Raw genomic sequence first — 17,416 nt, forward strand, 5'->3', positions numbered from 1 at the left:
GCTACCGCAAATGTTATTTATTTTTTTGTTGAACCCCTTTCATCCTCTGGGGTACACGAAAAAGGTGCGAACTAAAAGCCGAGGTCGACTACCTGAGATCAGTTTCATGAAGAAAGATGAAAAGGTGACGGCGTTCAATACCAATTGGTATCAAAAGTATAGCTGGTTAAGGCTCCCGCCTTTCATCAATCCGCCTGTATTGCTGGCATTGCCTGCTTTTTGGAAAGTCAGCGCTTTGGCTGAAGAGGAGTATAGTGACCTGAAGAACATTGATCGTTAAACAGCTGAAGAAAGTTCAACTTTATTTTTCTCTCCGATGTGAGCAGATAGGACATCACAAAGGTAGGCTATATTATATGTACCTCCTAATAATGGCTGACTGTAGTTAAAATCTCATGTAAGGTGATCAAAAGTTGACAAACTAAGCTTGCTATCTTTATATTTGGATAGAACTCTGGCGTGGTATAGTCTGCATTTGACTAATGATATATTGAGAGGTTGGTGGTACATGAAGGCCGAGTAATGTCCAATGCAGACATTCAAGGGCAGAAACCGGTGGAGGTTTGACTTCAGTGCAGGACAGGATTTGACTGTGAGGACAAAAAACAATAACACAAGACAATACACAGTTCAACGATAGAGCTAAGAATGAGTTAGTCCAAGCAAGGAGTAAAATTATTGATGTGTAATAATGTGATTGTGTATGTGATTGACTCTACATACAGTAATGAGAGAAAAATGATAGGGGCACTCAGAGTGCTTGGAGAGGAAACATTAAATGTAACAGTGAATGAGCGGGTACGTGAGACGTGGCTTCAGTTCATGTCATGAGAGAGTTGACAATCGTAGTGGAGTGGAGTGGTCACTTCTTAAAAAAGGGAACAGGAGGGGACAGCTGGAAATACAAATAGCAGATACATTCCATTAGAGCTGCGCCGATGTAGGTTTGAATAACAACTTTGTCCATGAAGTTACATGAACTAAAACTGATTCAAATCGTTGAAATTGTTGCATGTTATGTTCATATTTTTGTTCAGTATATTTCCTTTAGCATCCTGTGTCATGTGCTTGTTAGGTAGGGTAGCCTAGTGGTTTGAGCGTTGGACTAGTAACCGAAAGGTTGCAAGTTCAAATCCCCGAGCTGACAAGGTACAAATCTGTCGTTCTGCCCCTGAACAGGCAGTTAACCCACTGTTCCTAGGCCGTCATTGAAAAAAATAATTTGTTCTTCACTGACTTGCCTAGTAAAATTAAAAATAAAATTAAAACTATTGATATATTTTGAGACATTAAGGAGCATCAGGCCTACTGCTGGAATGTCTACTAATGGCATGTCCATCCTTTTGTTAAAAAACACACTGGTCACTCAAAAAAATTCTAAAGTATAAATAGCCCACACTTTAGATGAGTCCACTTAATGATAAGTAAATAGTTTATAGGGACCTAATATTAAGCATCTTATGAATGGAGTAATGATTAGTAAATAAAATATTTACTAATCCATTATAAACAAATAAAATAGCTTCTTCGCAAGAGCAATTTCTCAAGCAGGAATTTTGCTAGCGAGGACTGTCTGGGAGTGGTCTGAGTACGTAGAGGAAAACTGGCTGTTATCGATAGAGAGGTTTGGAAATCTCTTTCATCTCTCTATTAACGAATTTAGGCCTGGTGATGTCACCAGGCAGGCCAAAATTCCATCCCACCAAAACAGGCTGAAATTTCAGGTGGTCTTTTTAAACAGCTCTTACAATAAAAGGGCATTATCATAATTGAACAATGTCACAGATTTATTCCAATCTCATAGTGTGGAAATATATACAGTATAAAACATGTCATTTTGTTATTCTGTGTGTGTGTGTGTGTGTGTGTGTGTGTGTGTGTGTGTGTGTGTGTGTGTGTGTGTGTGTGTGTGTGTGTGTGTGTGTGTGTGTGTGTGTGTGTGTGTGTGTGTGTGTGTGTGTGTGTGTGTGTGGTGGCGGGGGTTGGAAGGGGGGATAATGAGGTGGGATCATGTAGATTCTTCTAATAATAGTCCATTGATATTGATATTATATTGAAATGGCACTCAACCATGAAACCGGGGCCCTTTGTACCCCGATATGATTTTCAACAACATTGGTGTGAACATATGCCTATTTAACTTTTCATTAGAAGTCACTTATGAAACTTTTTTTGTTTGTTGCTGTTTGTACTATGCTGTTGGTGAGCATGACATGTGTGGCATATGAAGAAGCTTATTAAACAGCATTACACAGGTGCACGTTGTGCTGGGGACAGTAAAACGTGCAGTTTTGTCAAAAAACAAAATGCAACAGATGTCTCAAGTTTTGAGGGAGCATACAATTGGCATGCTGACTGAAAGAATGTTAACCAGAGCTGTTCCCAGAGCATTTAATGTTAATTTATCTTCCATAAGCTGCCTCCAACGTCATATTGAAGAATTTGGCAGTGCATCCAACCGGCTCACAACCGCAGACCACGTGTAACCACGACAGCCCAGGACATCCGGCTTCTACACCTGCAGGATCGTCTGAAACCATCTGATAAAACTGTGGGTTTGCACAACCAAAGAATTTCTGCACAAACTGTCAGAAACCGTCTCAGAGAAAGTTATTTCCGTGCTTATCGTCCTCACCAGGGTCTTGACCTGACTGCAGTTCGGCGTTGCAACCAACTAAAGTGGGCAAATGTAGAAGTGTGCTCTTTAGGATGCATTCCTGTTTCAACTGTACCAGGCTGATGGCATACAACTTGTATGGCGTTGTGTGGGCGAGCAGTTTGGTGATGTCAACGTTGTGAACAGAGTGCCCCATGGTGGTGGTGGGGTTATGGAATGGGCAGGCATAAGCTACGGACAAAGAATACAATTCCATTTTATCGATGGCAATTTGAATGCACAGAGATACCGTGACGAGATCCTGAGGCCCATTGTCGTGACATTCATCTGCCGGCATCACCTCATGTTTCAGCAAGATAATGCACAACCCCATTGTCGCAAGGATCTGTACACACTTTCTGGAAGCTGAACATTTCCCAGTTCTTCCATGGCATGTATACTCACCAGACATGTCAACCATTGAGCATGTTTCTGATGCTCTGGATCGACGAGTACGACAGTCTGTTCCAGTTCCCGTCAATATCCAGCAACTTCGCGCAGCCATTTAAGATGATTGGGACAACATTCCAGAGGACACAATCAACAGCCTGATGAACATCTCTATATGAAGGAGATGTGTCACGCTGCATGAAGCAAATGGTGGTCTTACCAGATACTGAATGGTTTTCTGATCCACGCCCCTACCTTTTTTAAGGTATCTGTGAACAATCCATATGTGTATTCACAGTCATGTGAAATCCATAGATTAGGGCCTAATGAATGTATTTCAATTGACTGATTTCCTTACATGAACTGTAACTCAGTAAAATCTTTGACATTTTTGCATGTTTTGTTTTATATTTTTGTTCAGTGTATTTGGTTGTTTGTATTTATTGTTGTTTTTTTTAACAATTACTATTTGTTATTATATAATTATTCTTGCATTTTTTTCTGCCTAGGGACTACAGATTAAAACTAGCCAACTGGCTAAATCCAACACATTTACAGAAATGTTAATTAATAATATTGTCCCTTTTAAATAAATAAATTAGTCGTTTTATTCCAAATATTTAATCTAAACCATTTGTTGAACGTCACATTGGTAGCCTAATGCGAATTAGAACTTCTGAACCTAGATGCCACTGCGTGTACGGAGTTGAGATCAGCACATCTATCGCCTGAACAGCGCCTTTGACACTCATCTGTACCGCATCGCGCACCAACGCTCTCGCCAACAGCTGGAGATGGGTGAACGGCTTTCTTCAGTCACTGTTCGATGCGCAGCGGCAGAAGTGACGGAATAAGGAGCTGAAGCTTTTGTTTATATACAGGATATAGGCCCAGGCATATCACTTTAATTAAATATATCCAGGCAGGCTGTCGACTGAGATAATGTTGTGCGTTAAAGTATGTGGTCAACTTGGGGTCGTGTTCGTGCTTGGATACATTGGGAATTAAGGTTTTTAAACAAAGTGTCGGCAGAATCCAAACCAAAAGAGATGGTAAGTTGTGTGTGTCGACCCATAAATTAACTCATAGTGATAGATAGCCAAACTGATATGTTACAGTATAGGCAAGCATATGTTGTATAGGTTACTGGACTGAACTGATCGAAAATCATGACTCAATGTGTTTCCAGCCTGTAAGCCTACGCATTAGTCTTATTAGGCTACATGGACGATTCAATAGGCTATCTCACTCTTACCTATATAAATATAGCCTATATTTTATGAATGGCATCAAAATAAAAAAATGCTGCTAAATTTGCAATGTTCTCTCTGCAGTATGGATTTATCAATACCTGTTTGAAGTCGCTGGTTGTTGACAAGTTTGGCGAGGAGACATGGATAAAGCTCAGGTAACAATGTTATTAATTAACACTAACATCATATTAGACAACGGGAATATTTCTTGATAATTGATTAATTGTAATAATATGTTGCGTAACTCCAGAAGGTGGCGTTAAAGGCTAGCATTGAGCATGGCCCCTCAGCGTGGACCTATATGCTAGCTAATTGATGGATTCATTCACTGCTTTCTGTTTATTGGTCATCAATGGTATGTGTAACCTGCTGAAATGATCTCATCATCATAATTATATGCAGAGATGAGGCCGGGGTTCAAGATACATTCTTGACATATGAAGTGTACAAAGACGACATCACCATGCAACTGGTGGCTGCTGCCTGCAAGCTACTTGGTAGGCTAATTTATCATTATTTGATGATTAACCTGCGACATCATATCAATGTAGCTCTGGACCAGTAACGATCTGGAGCTAATATATATTCTGAGAGGTGTTATAAAAGCGTACATTTCCATGCCAATCACGGTTACTTCCAGATTATGAATTATAATTCACGTCATGGATTGAGAAATAGCTACAAAAAATTAGGAATAATTTCAGAATAGTGAATTTCTTGCACTGCATGGCTTGATTTTAAATGGAATCGAAACTCTATTGCTAACAGGCAAAATACATGACTCAAGATGATGATACAAATACATATTTTAAATATTACATGATAGAACAAAATGTGTTTTATGTGATGTTTAAGTAAAGGCGTACATGTTGGTATTAACATATATATTCATTAGGCCTACTTTATTTTCTATTCGAAGATGTTAAACCAGAGGTGGTGTTGAGACAATTTGGGGAATACTTTTTTGACTTTTGTAAACGATCTGGATACGACCACATGTTACGGACTCTGGGAGGGAACCTGTTCGAGTTTATCGAGAATCTGGATGCACTGCACAGCTACCTCGCCCTTTCTTACAAGGTATAATGTGTGTGTGTGTGTGTGTGTGTGTGTGTGTGTGTGTGTGTGTGTGTGTGTGTGTGTGTGTGTGTGTGTGTGTGTGTGTGTGTGTGTGTGTGTGTGTGTGTGTGTGTGTGTGTGTGTGTGTGTGTGTGTGTGTGTGTGTGTGTGTGTGTGTGTGTGTGTGTGTGTGTGTGTGTGTGTGTGTGTGTGTGTGTGTGTGTGTGTGTGTGTAGCCTACTCTATTATAGCCTACTCTATTGATATAGGTATATATGTGATAATCGATCTATAAATAGTGGACAATGGACACGTCATATTTTGGACAGAAAAAAACAGTGTCAAGTGATTTGTAAATATGCTTGCAGGAGATGAACGCGCCATCATTTCGAGCGGAGAGGAACGGTGACGGCACGATGTTTCTTCACTATTACTCTGACCGCCGAGGCCTATGCCAAATTGTACCCGGTAATTATGCTGAATACTGATATATTAAATTATTGACTTTAAGAACAAATGTGTTAAACAACTTAATACACTCAATATCGTGAGATTTTAGCGTGAGTAAAAGTAGGGGCTTTGTGCGTAAAAGTGAAACGACTGTTTCCCATTTCCACAGGTATCATTGAAGCTGTAGCAAAAGACTTCTTCAACAGCGAGATAACGATGGAAATCGTCAACCAAATAGAGGAACTAGAGAGGACAGGAAAGAAGGAGCATGTAGTATTCCTTGTCACTCAGAAACCGACATTTTCGAATGTAATGTGCAGTAACAAGCTCTCACAGACACCGCCATGTTTGCCAAGAGGCCCCAGGCGCAACGCAATGCACTGGAACCCAAACAAGGAGGTAAAATCCGGGTCAGGACAACAGATGATCCACAAATCATTGGCTTGCATCCTAAATGGCACCCTATTCTCTTGATAGTACACCACTTTTGACCAGGGCTCATAGGTAATAGGGTGATATTTGCGATGCATACATAGGCTACAGAAACAAGCAGATGCCATCTCTGAGGATCTCCAAAGAATTGTCCCAAAACTATCTCAATAACCCAACCCAACACAGCCAATTTTCCATATGGTTTGTAAGTTCACCTTTTTATGCAATTTAACCATAACACGAATTTCCTCCAATGTGTCCCTCAACCCATCTATCAGGACATGCAGAAATCATTGCAGAGGAAACTCCAATCTCAGGGATTTTCCATGTGTCGGAACCACTGGGAGACTGTGAGGGGGTTGGTCCAGCTTGGGAAGGGTAAAGACCAAACATCTCATCATTCCTTTTCTAATGGATTGGCTTAGTCCACCTCAGATATCAATAAAGCCTGTCTATTCCATCTTGCTTGTCAAGATATCTCTAATCTTGATATCCTTACTATCATTAATAGATGTTTACTTCAATCATAGGCAAACTCTTGAGAGGATTTGAGCCAGTCTACCCGAAGAATCTTTGCATCGACCTGAAGACATTTTGCAATGCCTTTCCCTTCCATATAGTGTTCGACAAGGAGGTACAAAAGTATTATCTCCCAGATTCCCTCTTGGTATTGAGTACATGCACTGTAAATTTATATACCAAATAAAAAAATGTGTTAGTAAATTTGTTTGGTTTTCTCAATTGAAAAAAATTGTCATTTGTTGAAACCAAATATATCATTCAGTGCCAACTGTTACAAACTTTTCCCCATTGGTTAAACCGAATAGATAACATAAATACAAAACTAAATGGCTACACCCCATTTTTTATGTTGTACCAAGTTGATTTTTCACTTTGGAGTTACCTATCCAAATTTCTTCAATTGGGTTACAAGCAATTAAATCAGTTTCCTGTTAAATCAAGATATTAAGTGGGTTCCATTACATGAAACAATGACTCCAAATGCTTTCTTTCCATAAGAATTTAACATGAACTGGTTACCAATATTGTAACCAAATGGTGACCATCTCATCAATTTAATCCTTTCCAGTCTCTTTAGAGTCACAGTACTTACAGAGATATCATAGAAAGAGAAATGTGCCATTTTCACATAGGTATGTTGATGTTGGGGTGTTGCTGGAGATGATGAATATGAAGTACATTTTTTTTAAATTTCCCTTTAAGATTCAGTGCTGGCAGTGAACATATAAGTGAACATATAATCATAAAAAACAACAACACATTACTTAGAATGACATTCACTCTCACAGGTGGCCAAAAATAACAAACTGAAAGCCACGCACCCTGTAGGCCATGCTTCCAACTCTTCTGATGGGTGCAATGTAGCAGTGGCAGCCTACCGCTATGTGGTGTTGAAAGCAATTTATAAGCTTTCATTCAATTAAAAACATCACATGATCTTTCAAATTCTTTATTTGATTCATACAAATTGAATAGAATAGGTTGATTTGAACCAAAGCGCAATTTTGGATCATGTCAATCAGAAAAAGCACTTCAGATGAACAACAGTGCCGTCCCACTTTTTACAGCATGGTTTAGTAATGCCAGATAATCACTGGGATGGTTTCCCGGACACAGATTAGGCCTAGTCTAAAAAGCATTCTCAATGAGGAATCTCAATTAGAAGTGCTTCTTAGTCCAGGACTGGGCTTAAAATGTGTCCAGAAAAGGGCCCTTTATGTAGATATGAATTGTAATCTTAATACCTGGAGTAAGGCTGCTGAAGTGCAATGCTTTTGACCAGAGCCCTCGTTAAAAGTAGTAAACTGCAGTCAGTATATAGGGAATAGGGTGACATTTGGGACTCAGCCTGAATCTCTGCTCTCTGGTCCAACCCCTGCAGCTGATGGTGAGACAGGCGGGGGTGAACATCCAGAAGATCGTCCCCGGGCTGCAGACCATGAGCATTCACCTGGACCAGTACTTCAGTATCGTCCACCCCGAGGTCACCTTCACCATCTCCAGCATCAGAAAGTTCATCAACAGCCACTTTGTCCTGCAGACGCGACGGGACATGATGCCCGAGGCCTGGAGGGATAGACCCATGCTGGAGCTCAGAGGTGGAATTAATGAATAAATGGATGAATGAACAGATGAAGTAATGAAAAAATGGATGGATGAATGCATGGATGGATAATAGAAGGAAGAAATACATGAATGATTATTTGTTATTGAGTCATGCCACTTATGCAACCTATCCCACCGTAACCATTTAACAGAAACACACACATCCCCCCTCCATTTAATTTCACCTCTCTCTTTATCTCCACCCCTCACTCCCCTGTTCCCAGGTCAGATGTTGTGGATGGAGTCTCTGCAGTGCATGCTGTACCAGGCCTCCCCTTTGCTGCGGAGCCTCCACGAGCTGGAGGAGCGGAGCATGCACATCTCTGACATCGCCCCTCACGACGTCACGCGGGACCTCATCCTGCTCAACCAGCAGCGGCTGGCCGAGATGGAGCTCTCCAACCAGCTGGAGAGGAAGAAGGAGGAGCTCCGACACCTGTCCCAGCATCTGGAGGAGGAGAGGACCAAGACGGAGAACCTGCTGTATGCCATGCTGCCCAAACATGTGGCCAACCAGCTGAAGGAGGGGAAGAGAGTGGAAGCAGGTGAATGACACAGGGAGAGGAGAGATGGGGAGAGTAGAATAGAGGAGAGGAATAATGCAGAGAAGCGGGTTGAGGAGAGAAGAGGAAAGGAGAGGTGAGGAGAGGGAATAAGTAGAGAGGAGATGTGGGGAGAGGAGAGGAGAGTAGGGGAGAAAAGGTGAGGAAAGGAGAGAAGGGAAGAAAGTAGAGAAGATGAGAGTAAAAAACATAATTGGTGAGAAAATAATTGGTGAGAGGATTTGGTGGTGTGTGAAATGCTCTAGTAGGGCCAAACACTCCTTTGCCAAAACCTGTACACAGTAGCCTATGCCTCCCTTGCTCTGACACACAACAGACAGTAGAGATGTACAGAGTGGAATTGGGGGGATTTTTGAAGGATATTTCCCTGCCTTGCTGCAGTGTATTACATATTTAATGAAGGCATGAATTACAGATTGAAACAGCACCACGTCACAGCCAGCGGCTCCCAGACACATCTGTCTTTGAAGCACAGTACACAGACAAACAAACATAGGCGCAGACAGACGGACACTGACAGCTAGAAAGACAGACAGACAGACATACAGAGATAAAAACAGACAGACAGAGACAGACAGACAGACATACAGAGATGCAAACAGACAAACTCATGCATGAACAGTACACACACATGCGCACACACAAAATGTATTGATATGAAGCAACAAGGTCAGCTACATGTGGATAAGTATTAAGCAGAATAACTCGTTTTCAACATTGTTCTCAACATTGTAAAAGGACTGAAACAGTTGTATATTAATGGAAATGGCCATATGGTCGGTGGTGGTTGTGGTTATGTTTGCTCTAAAGGAGAGTTCAAGGAGTGCACCATCCTCTTCAGTGATGTGGTCACCTTCACCAACATCTGCTCGGAGTGTGAGCCCATCCAGATTGTCAACATGCTTAACTCCATGTACCTCAAGTTCGACCGGCTCACCACAGTACACACAGTTTACAAGGTAACAAAATATTACATTTGTCAGATAGACTAAACATTTATCATTCATAATTGAAACATCTTGCAAATTATTTTACATATCCATCTATTCATTCATCTAGACCAGGCAGCCTGGAATAGCCATTCCAGTACTTAACTCATCGATATCAATCTGCCTTTGGTTGTGTCTGCATCAGGTGGAGACCATAGGTGATGCCTATATGGTGGTAGGTGGCGTGCCCATCCCAGTGTCCAGCCATGCTGAGAGGGTGGCCAACTTCGCCCTGGGCATGGTCATAGCAGCGAGGGAGGTCATCAACCCCATCACAGGGGGGCCTATCCAGGTGAGACCCACAGATGGCTGGTGTGTTTGAATGCTGGATAGATTTTTCACAATATTTTTGTAACATCTCTGTTCTATTGATCCAAATCCAAAGGGTTGTAATTTCCCTGCCCTTGTCTTTCTTTTTGAGCTGATCTTTCTCAGTTCTCCTGCTAGTTTATTATCACAATACAATACCTCTCTCTGTGTCTGAGGCTGGTCTAGTGGGCAACGCAGCCGCCAGCAGCACATAAAGGTCAACCCCCATTGTGGATAAGAATCCTTCCACTACCTCAATGCTCATTTAAACCTATTTCTGTCTCAATAAAGTAAAAATATCCCACAAAATATATTTAAAAAACAAACAATACCTCTCTGCTGTAGATCCGGGTGGGTGTACACAGCGGGCCAGTTCTAGCTGGTGTGGTGGGGGAGAAGATGCCTCGGTACTGCCTGTTCGGAGACACAGTAAACACGGCGTCTCGCATGGAGAGCCACGGCCTCCCCAACAAGATCCACCTCAGCCCCAGTGTTTACCTGTAAGACCTCAGCTCATGACTGAACTGCAGGAAATTAAATCAATCAAGCAATCGATCAAGAAAGCAAGCCAGCAATTTTATTTAGAAAGCCCTTTTTACATCAAATGTTGTCAAAAGTGCTTAATGATTGGTTGGATGATGGACTGATTTATTGATTTATTAATTGAGTGCTTGGTTGGTTGAGCCCATAGGGCTCTGTTCAAAAGTAGTGCACTATAATAAGGGAAAGGGTTCCATTTGGGAAGCAGGCTTTGTTTTTATATGTCTTCCTCCTCCAGGGTTCTAAAAGACAAGGGCTTCATGATCCAGGAGCGAGGGGAGATCGATGTGAAGGGGAAGGGCAGGATGTCCACCTACTTCCTGGAAGGGAACCTGACCGCCACGGAGCACGAGATCATGGGCCGTTCAGTTAAGGAGGCCGACTCGGGCCGTGCGTCTGTACAGTCGGCACGGGACTGCAACACAGAGGCAGCCCTGTACAGACCGGGTAAACAAGGTTCTCCTGTCTGTCTGCCTCTCAACTACTCAACTACTAAAAATACACACCTTTATAAATATATAGTACACCTGAGAAAATGTCTTAGATGTGTGTCTAACCTTGTTGCACCTTATTTGTGTGTCTAATTTGAGGTAGCTCAGCCTCAGTGTGCATTATCTCAACAGGTTTTCTGTTCCCCGATATTTATGGCGCATTTAGTCATGATCACCACAGAGACAAACACTAACCCCATTCTAGCTTCCCTTTCATGGCTGTGGTATATTGTTAATGCCTCACTCTAAAGCTAGACCTCTTTGTTGTAATCTATAATCCCACAGCCATCCAGAGGGTGCAGAGTGAGGACAGGAATCCTGTAGTGCCCATGGAGTATGGAGACAGCCTGGCTGACCCGCCGCCCTCAGTCCAGCTCACTGAACCCCAGCCACAAGTCAAAGCCAAGAGCCTCAAAGGTGCCTCCTCCTCTTTCTTTTATTCAATAATTCGTTTTTTCTTTCTTTTTATTGAATGATATTCTTTAATATTTACATTTTATTTAAGTATTATATTCGTAGTATCTTGTATTCTTTATCTTATTCTAAGATGATCTTTAAGTCACAGGTAAAAGACTGCTCCTCCATTTCTTTTACATTTCTCCTATTCGTTACCTCCATTGCCTTCCACTCTACCTGCAGTGGTGACTCACGGGAGGTGTGTGTGTTTCGCAGGAAAACCTCGGGACTCAGAGAGCTACGGCAGTCTCCACAGTGACAACAAGTCAGTGGAGGGAGGTCTCCCCAAACCAGACCACCAGCTGACCAGAGCAACCTTGTCCCAGAGTCCCACTCCCATAGAGGCTGAGGCTCCTCATTCCACCAAACACATCCGGACCAGTTTCTGTGTGGTCCTCTGAGCTGTTGTAGTACTATCAAGACTAGTCACTGTAGCCCCGTTTATACCTGTTGCTAACACATACGTCCTTGATCCTGATCTTGTCATCATTCTGATTGTGCCCACATTTTAGCTGTTGCTATTAAATATTAAAATGTGTCTCTTATCCTTGTGACCAGATTTCCTGGTACCTCCAAGTATGCTATACAATAATTTAAGACACATATTGATAAGTCAATGGTGCTAACTATCAATGATTTTAGAGGGAGGGATAATGATGATTTTACAAGTTTTACTGTCCAGATCCGCCTAAGATATTCAGACACAATGCTTCCCTAACTACCTCCAGAGGTTGTCAGGAACATGAGATCACAATACATATTCTAATCGTCTACACCTGTCTAAAAAGGTGGGCACAATTTGAATGTGAACAAGATCAGTTTAAGGACACATGTTAGCACCAGGTATAAACTGAGCTTAAGTGACCCACTCATTCAATTGGATCACAACTGCTGGAATATAGGACATTCAATTAAATTGGACTATCTCTGCTGATGAGCCTATACTCTGAGACTACAGTGTTTTATGAATATTGAAATTACAGTGTCTATGGTCATCTTGCTAATGTTTCATTTTATGTGATCTCTCCCCCGGAGCACTGCTATCTATGTGATATATAGAAATCAACTGTAACCAGACTTGTACCTCTGGTCCAGGGCACTATGAACAAAGATGGCGGAGCAGTAAGACGTGTTTGTTTCCTTCCCATGTTTTTCTTTCTTTTTTGTGTATACATTTCATTATATTTCAATCTCTTTTTTCCATTTTTGAATTAAATATACCTTCTTGCAACCCGCCTCACCCAATGCGGTATGGATCTGCTACTTTTTAGACCTTATAACTGGAACCCCCATCATCAGCTCGCAAGTTAATAAGCTACTTGCTTTTTAGTCATTGTTAGCCACTGCTAGCGCTCTTTATCTTTAGCTCGGACTCCAGCCGCTTTAGCCCGGATAGCCTGGATAATACCTGCCAGTCTGCACAGCACGATATCAGCCCTGAGCATATCGGACTGCTTTTTTCCTCCACTACATCACCAGATTCCTGCTGCAAGCTCTGGACTAATTACACCGGATCTTCGCAGCTAGCTAGTTGCTACCGAGTGGCTAACACCTTTGTCCAGAAGCATCCACCAGCTAGCCTCGGGCTAGGCCCATGTCCCGTCTAGCAAACGAAGTACACAAATTACATCTGCTGATGTAATTGATGATGTAATTCGGCCAATGTGCTCTCAACCGACCTCTGTGTCGTGGATGTTGGTGTTGATCTATCTGCTAGCCCCGACCTGCTAGCTTCCTGAACGCAGTGTCTCCCGCAGGCCTTGCATAGGAATCTACTACCAAACGGCTCCCTGTTTCATCATTGCTGCTCACTGCAATCTGGGTGCACCTCAGCCACACTCAAGGTCCTAAACGATATCATAACCACCATCAATAAAAGACAGTACTGTGCAGCCATCTTCATCAACCTGTCCAAAGCCTTCGACTCTGTCAATCACCGTATTCTTATCGGCAGACTCAACAGCCTTGGTTTCTCTAATGACAGCCTCGCCTGGTTCACAAACATCTTCTCAGATATAGTTCAGTGTGTCAAATCAGAGGGCCTGTTGTCCGGTGCCACAGGGTTCAATTCTCGGGACGACTCTTTTCTCTGTATATGTCAATGATGTCGCTCTTGCTGCAGGTGATTCTTTGATCCAAATCTACGCAGACGACACCATTCTGTATACACCTGGACCTTCTTTGGACACTGTGTTAACAAACCTCCAAACGAGATTCAACGCCATATAACACTCCTAACGTGGCCTCCAACTGTTCTTAAATGCTAGTAAAAACTAAATGCATGCTCTTCAACCGATCGCTGCCCGCACCCGCCCTCCCGACTAGCGTCACTATTCTGGACGGTTCTGACTTGTCTGGCTAGACACCTAGGTATTTATAATTGTCCACATATTCACATACTCTCCTTCCAGACTCACATTAAGCCTCTCCAATCCAAAGTTAAATCTAGAATTGGATTCCTATTTCGCAACAAAGCCTTCTTCACTCATGCTGCCAAACATACCCTCGTAAAACTGACCATCCTCCCGATCCTTGACTTTGGCGATGTCATTTACAAAATAGCCTCCAACACTCTACTCAGCAAATTGGATGCAGTCTATCACAGTGCCATCTGTTTTGTCACCAAAGCCCCATATACTACCCACCACTGCTACCTGTAGGCTCTCGTTGGCTGGTCCTCGCTACATATTCGTGGCCAAACCCACTGGCTCCAGGTCATCTATAAGTCTTTGCTATGTAAAGTGCCGCCTTATCTCAGCTCACTGGTCACCATAGCAACAACCACCTGTAGCACGTGCTCCAGCAGGTATATTTCACTGGTCATCCCCAAAGCCAACACCTACTTTGGCCGCCTTTCCTTCCAGTTCTCTGCTGCCAATGACTGGAACGAATTGCAAAAATCACTGAAGTTGGAGACATATAACTTTAAGCGTCAGCTGTCAAAGCAGTTTACCAATCGCTGCAGCTGCTCACACAGCCCATCTGTAAATAGCCCATCCAACCAACTACCTACCTCATCCCCATATTTGTTTATGTTTTTCTGATCTTTTGCACACCAGTATTTGTACTTGCACATCCTCATCTGCACATATATCACTCCAGTGTAAATTGCTAAATTGTAATGATTTTGCTACTATTGGCCTATTTATTGCCTTACCTCCTTACTTCATTTGCACACACGGTATACAGATTTTTCTATTGTGTTCTTGACTGTATGCTTGTTTATCCCACGTGTGTTGTTGTTTGTGTCACATTGCTTTGCTTTATCTTGGCCAGGTCTCAGTTGTAAATGAGAACTTGTTCTCAACTGGCCTACCTGGTTAAATAAAGGTGAAATTTTTTTTTTAAAAAATAGTGTGCATAGGTAACTCGTTGTCATTGTGTGATGGGACCAGAGCTACCAGACTGCAGGGTGAACGACCTGTGTTCAAATAATATTTAAGGCATTTCAATTACTTTCAAATACATTTCAAAGTAAGTATTTATTAATTTATTTTACTTTTAAATACAAGTAGTTGAATATTGGAATCGATATGGAAATACTGGAAATACACATGGCATGTCTTTGAAAAATATTAAAATACACAAATATTCAAATCATTGCATTTGAACCCAGGACTGTTTAGTCCCTTAGACCGCTGCGCCACTCGGGAGCCCCTAGGAAGTTATTTGAAAATACTTTCGAATACTTCAATTAGAAGTAGCTGATTTGGCAAAAAAATGCAATACTATAAAGGTGGCAAAGGGTGGCTCCTTTGAAGAATCTAAAATCTATTTTGATTTGTTTAACACTTTTTTGGTTACTACATGATTCCATATGTGTAATTTCATAGTTTGATGTCTTCACTATTATTATACCGTGTAGAAAATAGTAAAAATAAAGAAAACCTTTGAATGAGTAGGTGTGTCCAAACTTTTGACTCGTACTGTATATTTGAGTAATAGACATACTAAGGTTGTTCATTTACATACATATAATTTGTATTTCCTGATAAGGTATTTGACAGTCCTGTGCCAATATTATATTGTCTATGAAGTTTTAATGCGTTAAAAAAGAAATGTAGCCTCCTATTATTGTTTTTTTAAACGGTTGAAGACTATTTTTAAGCATAAAATATTAAAATACCCAAGCAATAAGATATAATTTTATATTATGAAAAAGTCAATCGTGTGTGTAAATATTATATCTAGAAAAATAATGAACAAACCTTAACATTTATAATAAAACTGAAATATTTAATAAAGACAACATTATATTTAAAGTTAGACAAAATAATTAAGTACTTATTGACTATTTACAAATTATATACTGTATGATATAGGCCTACTTTTCCTTTCAGCAGAACCAAAGCAGATAAAATAACTTGCACTTGGAATTAATTTACTTCATTTACTGTACATGAATACCAAGGTAAAGAAGGGACAATATTAATTTTGAGAGAATAAAATACAATCTGTAATAAGGAACACCCTGGTTCTAATGAATTAGTGTTCTCTCTGTCTTGACCCAATGCAAAATATTGATATTCCAATTGATTTTTTGTCTCAAAGCCACCCTACATTACATAATTAAGAAAGACAAGTGATGACCCTGAAATTCACCAAGAGGCTGCATGCCCATTGCTCTGAAAAAAAGAGACTATACTGTCACTAAAACGATCGTCAACTGCAGCGTTCTCAAGGTTCCGATTGACACGATGAGCTGCAGGCCCGGACATCTGATCCGTGGAGGGAGTGTTGTGGTGGTGTTGCAACAGAGGGAGGGCTGGCGGCTCATCACTGACGACCGGGCGTTTGATCACCTCGGCCGTATGGAAACAACACCTGTAACCGGAGTCTCCGTGTGTGGAGTTCAGGTCAGGTGCGATAAAATCAATCTTCTGGCTGACCTAAAAACTATGTAGCTGACACTCTGCCCTAGATACTGTTTGTGTGACAGGCCCATGTATGCAGGCCTAACTCCCTGCTCTTCACATATTTATGGGCTATAGATTAAATATTGTCCCGCCACCTGTCGCCATCCATCTTCACTTTACGAATCCGTCTCCGCAATCGCATCCAGATCTGTCAGATGGTTGGCCAGAACTGGTCGGTTGGTGTAGATGTTATCCACGGGCAGAAGAAATGTGACCGTCTTTACTTTGGTCCTGCAAAATAAGAGGGAATTAATAGCAACCTAAGCGATATTCTACATTTAGTTTTAAATTTGGTTATCTAAAAGTTCTGGTGAGGTTGGATGAGAAGGCCCACTGGGCCACTCACCTGTTTTTGTGCACATATTCTTGGAGAAATAACCTGTTGGTTAACTTCTTTGCAGTGGTGCTGAACTCGTCTCGTGTGGAATTCCCGAAGACGGATGGGGCCCTTCCGTGGACTTCCTCGTGAAGTCGACCCCAACTTGAGTTACTTCCTTTCGCAACATCTCTATTCTTCGACACCCTATCTTCGCTCTCACTCTTCCTGATCACACTTGGCATGTTGGAGGCGATTGAGTATCTCCGGACAGTCATTACAATGTTCTCTGTGAAATCAATAAACCAAATTGATCAGATTATTTTGTTCAAACTAGGCCTAGCTTTAAATAGCCCAATTTCAAACAATGTTGATATATTACAATCGTTTGCTTTACCTTGCTGCTAAAAACGAAAAAATGCCGTTACAACATAATAGCTTAATAGTGCGACTTTACCCTTGTATTGCC

General features: G+C 41.5%; 1 protein-coding gene across 2 annotated transcripts; it reads left to right on the plus strand.

Moving 5' to 3' along the window:
* Positions 1-250: 250 nt before the first annotated feature.
* On the plus strand, positions 251-15,391 carry LOC135546042 (guanylate cyclase soluble subunit beta-2-like). 2 transcript variants are annotated; one of them, XM_064974127.1, is made up of 16 exons: positions 251-342; positions 4,381-4,454; positions 4,702-4,796; positions 5,219-5,379; positions 5,727-5,826; positions 5,978-6,207; positions 6,519-6,618; positions 6,771-6,874; positions 8,144-8,360; positions 8,592-8,912; positions 9,741-9,889; positions 10,065-10,211; positions 10,574-10,728; positions 11,007-11,215; positions 11,545-11,676; positions 11,932-15,391. In XM_064974127.1, exons 3-16 carry the CDS (start codon positions 4,763-4,765, stop codon positions 12,114-12,116), a joined length of 2,244 nt encoding a protein of 747 aa, XP_064830199.1. In that variant the 5' UTR covers positions 251-342; positions 4,381-4,454; positions 4,702-4,762; the 3' UTR covers positions 12,117-15,391. The 2 variants fall into 2 exon arrangements, with proteins under 2 accessions (XP_064830199.1, XP_064830198.1); XM_064974126.1 differs by lacking the exon at positions 251-342 and having other exon boundaries at positions 4,286-4,454.
* Positions 15,392-17,416: the final 2,025 nt, after the last annotated feature.

Source organism: Oncorhynchus masou, chromosome 9 (genome assembly GCF_036934945.1).
Source record: "Oncorhynchus masou masou isolate Uvic2021 chromosome 9, UVic_Omas_1.1, whole genome shotgun sequence".
Taxonomy (NCBI): domain Eukaryota; kingdom Metazoa; phylum Chordata; class Actinopteri; order Salmoniformes; family Salmonidae; genus Oncorhynchus; species Oncorhynchus masou.

What these genes read in the sequence shown, in the direction of transcription:
- LOC135546042 (XM_064974126.1), top strand. Translation starts at nt 4,366, where the DNA reads ATGTTCTCTCTGCAGTATGGATTTATCAATACCTGTTTGAAGTCGCTG. An exon ending in ACCTCGCCCTTTCTTACAAG is followed by an intron (nt 5,380 to 5,726) that starts GTATAATGTGTG and finishes ATATGCTTGCAG; the next exon opens with GAGATGAACGCGCCATCATT. An exon ending in CAGTACACACAGTTTACAAG is followed by an intron (nt 9,890 to 10,064) that starts GTAACAAAATAT and finishes TGTCTGCATCAG; the next exon opens with GTGGAGACCATAGGTGATGC.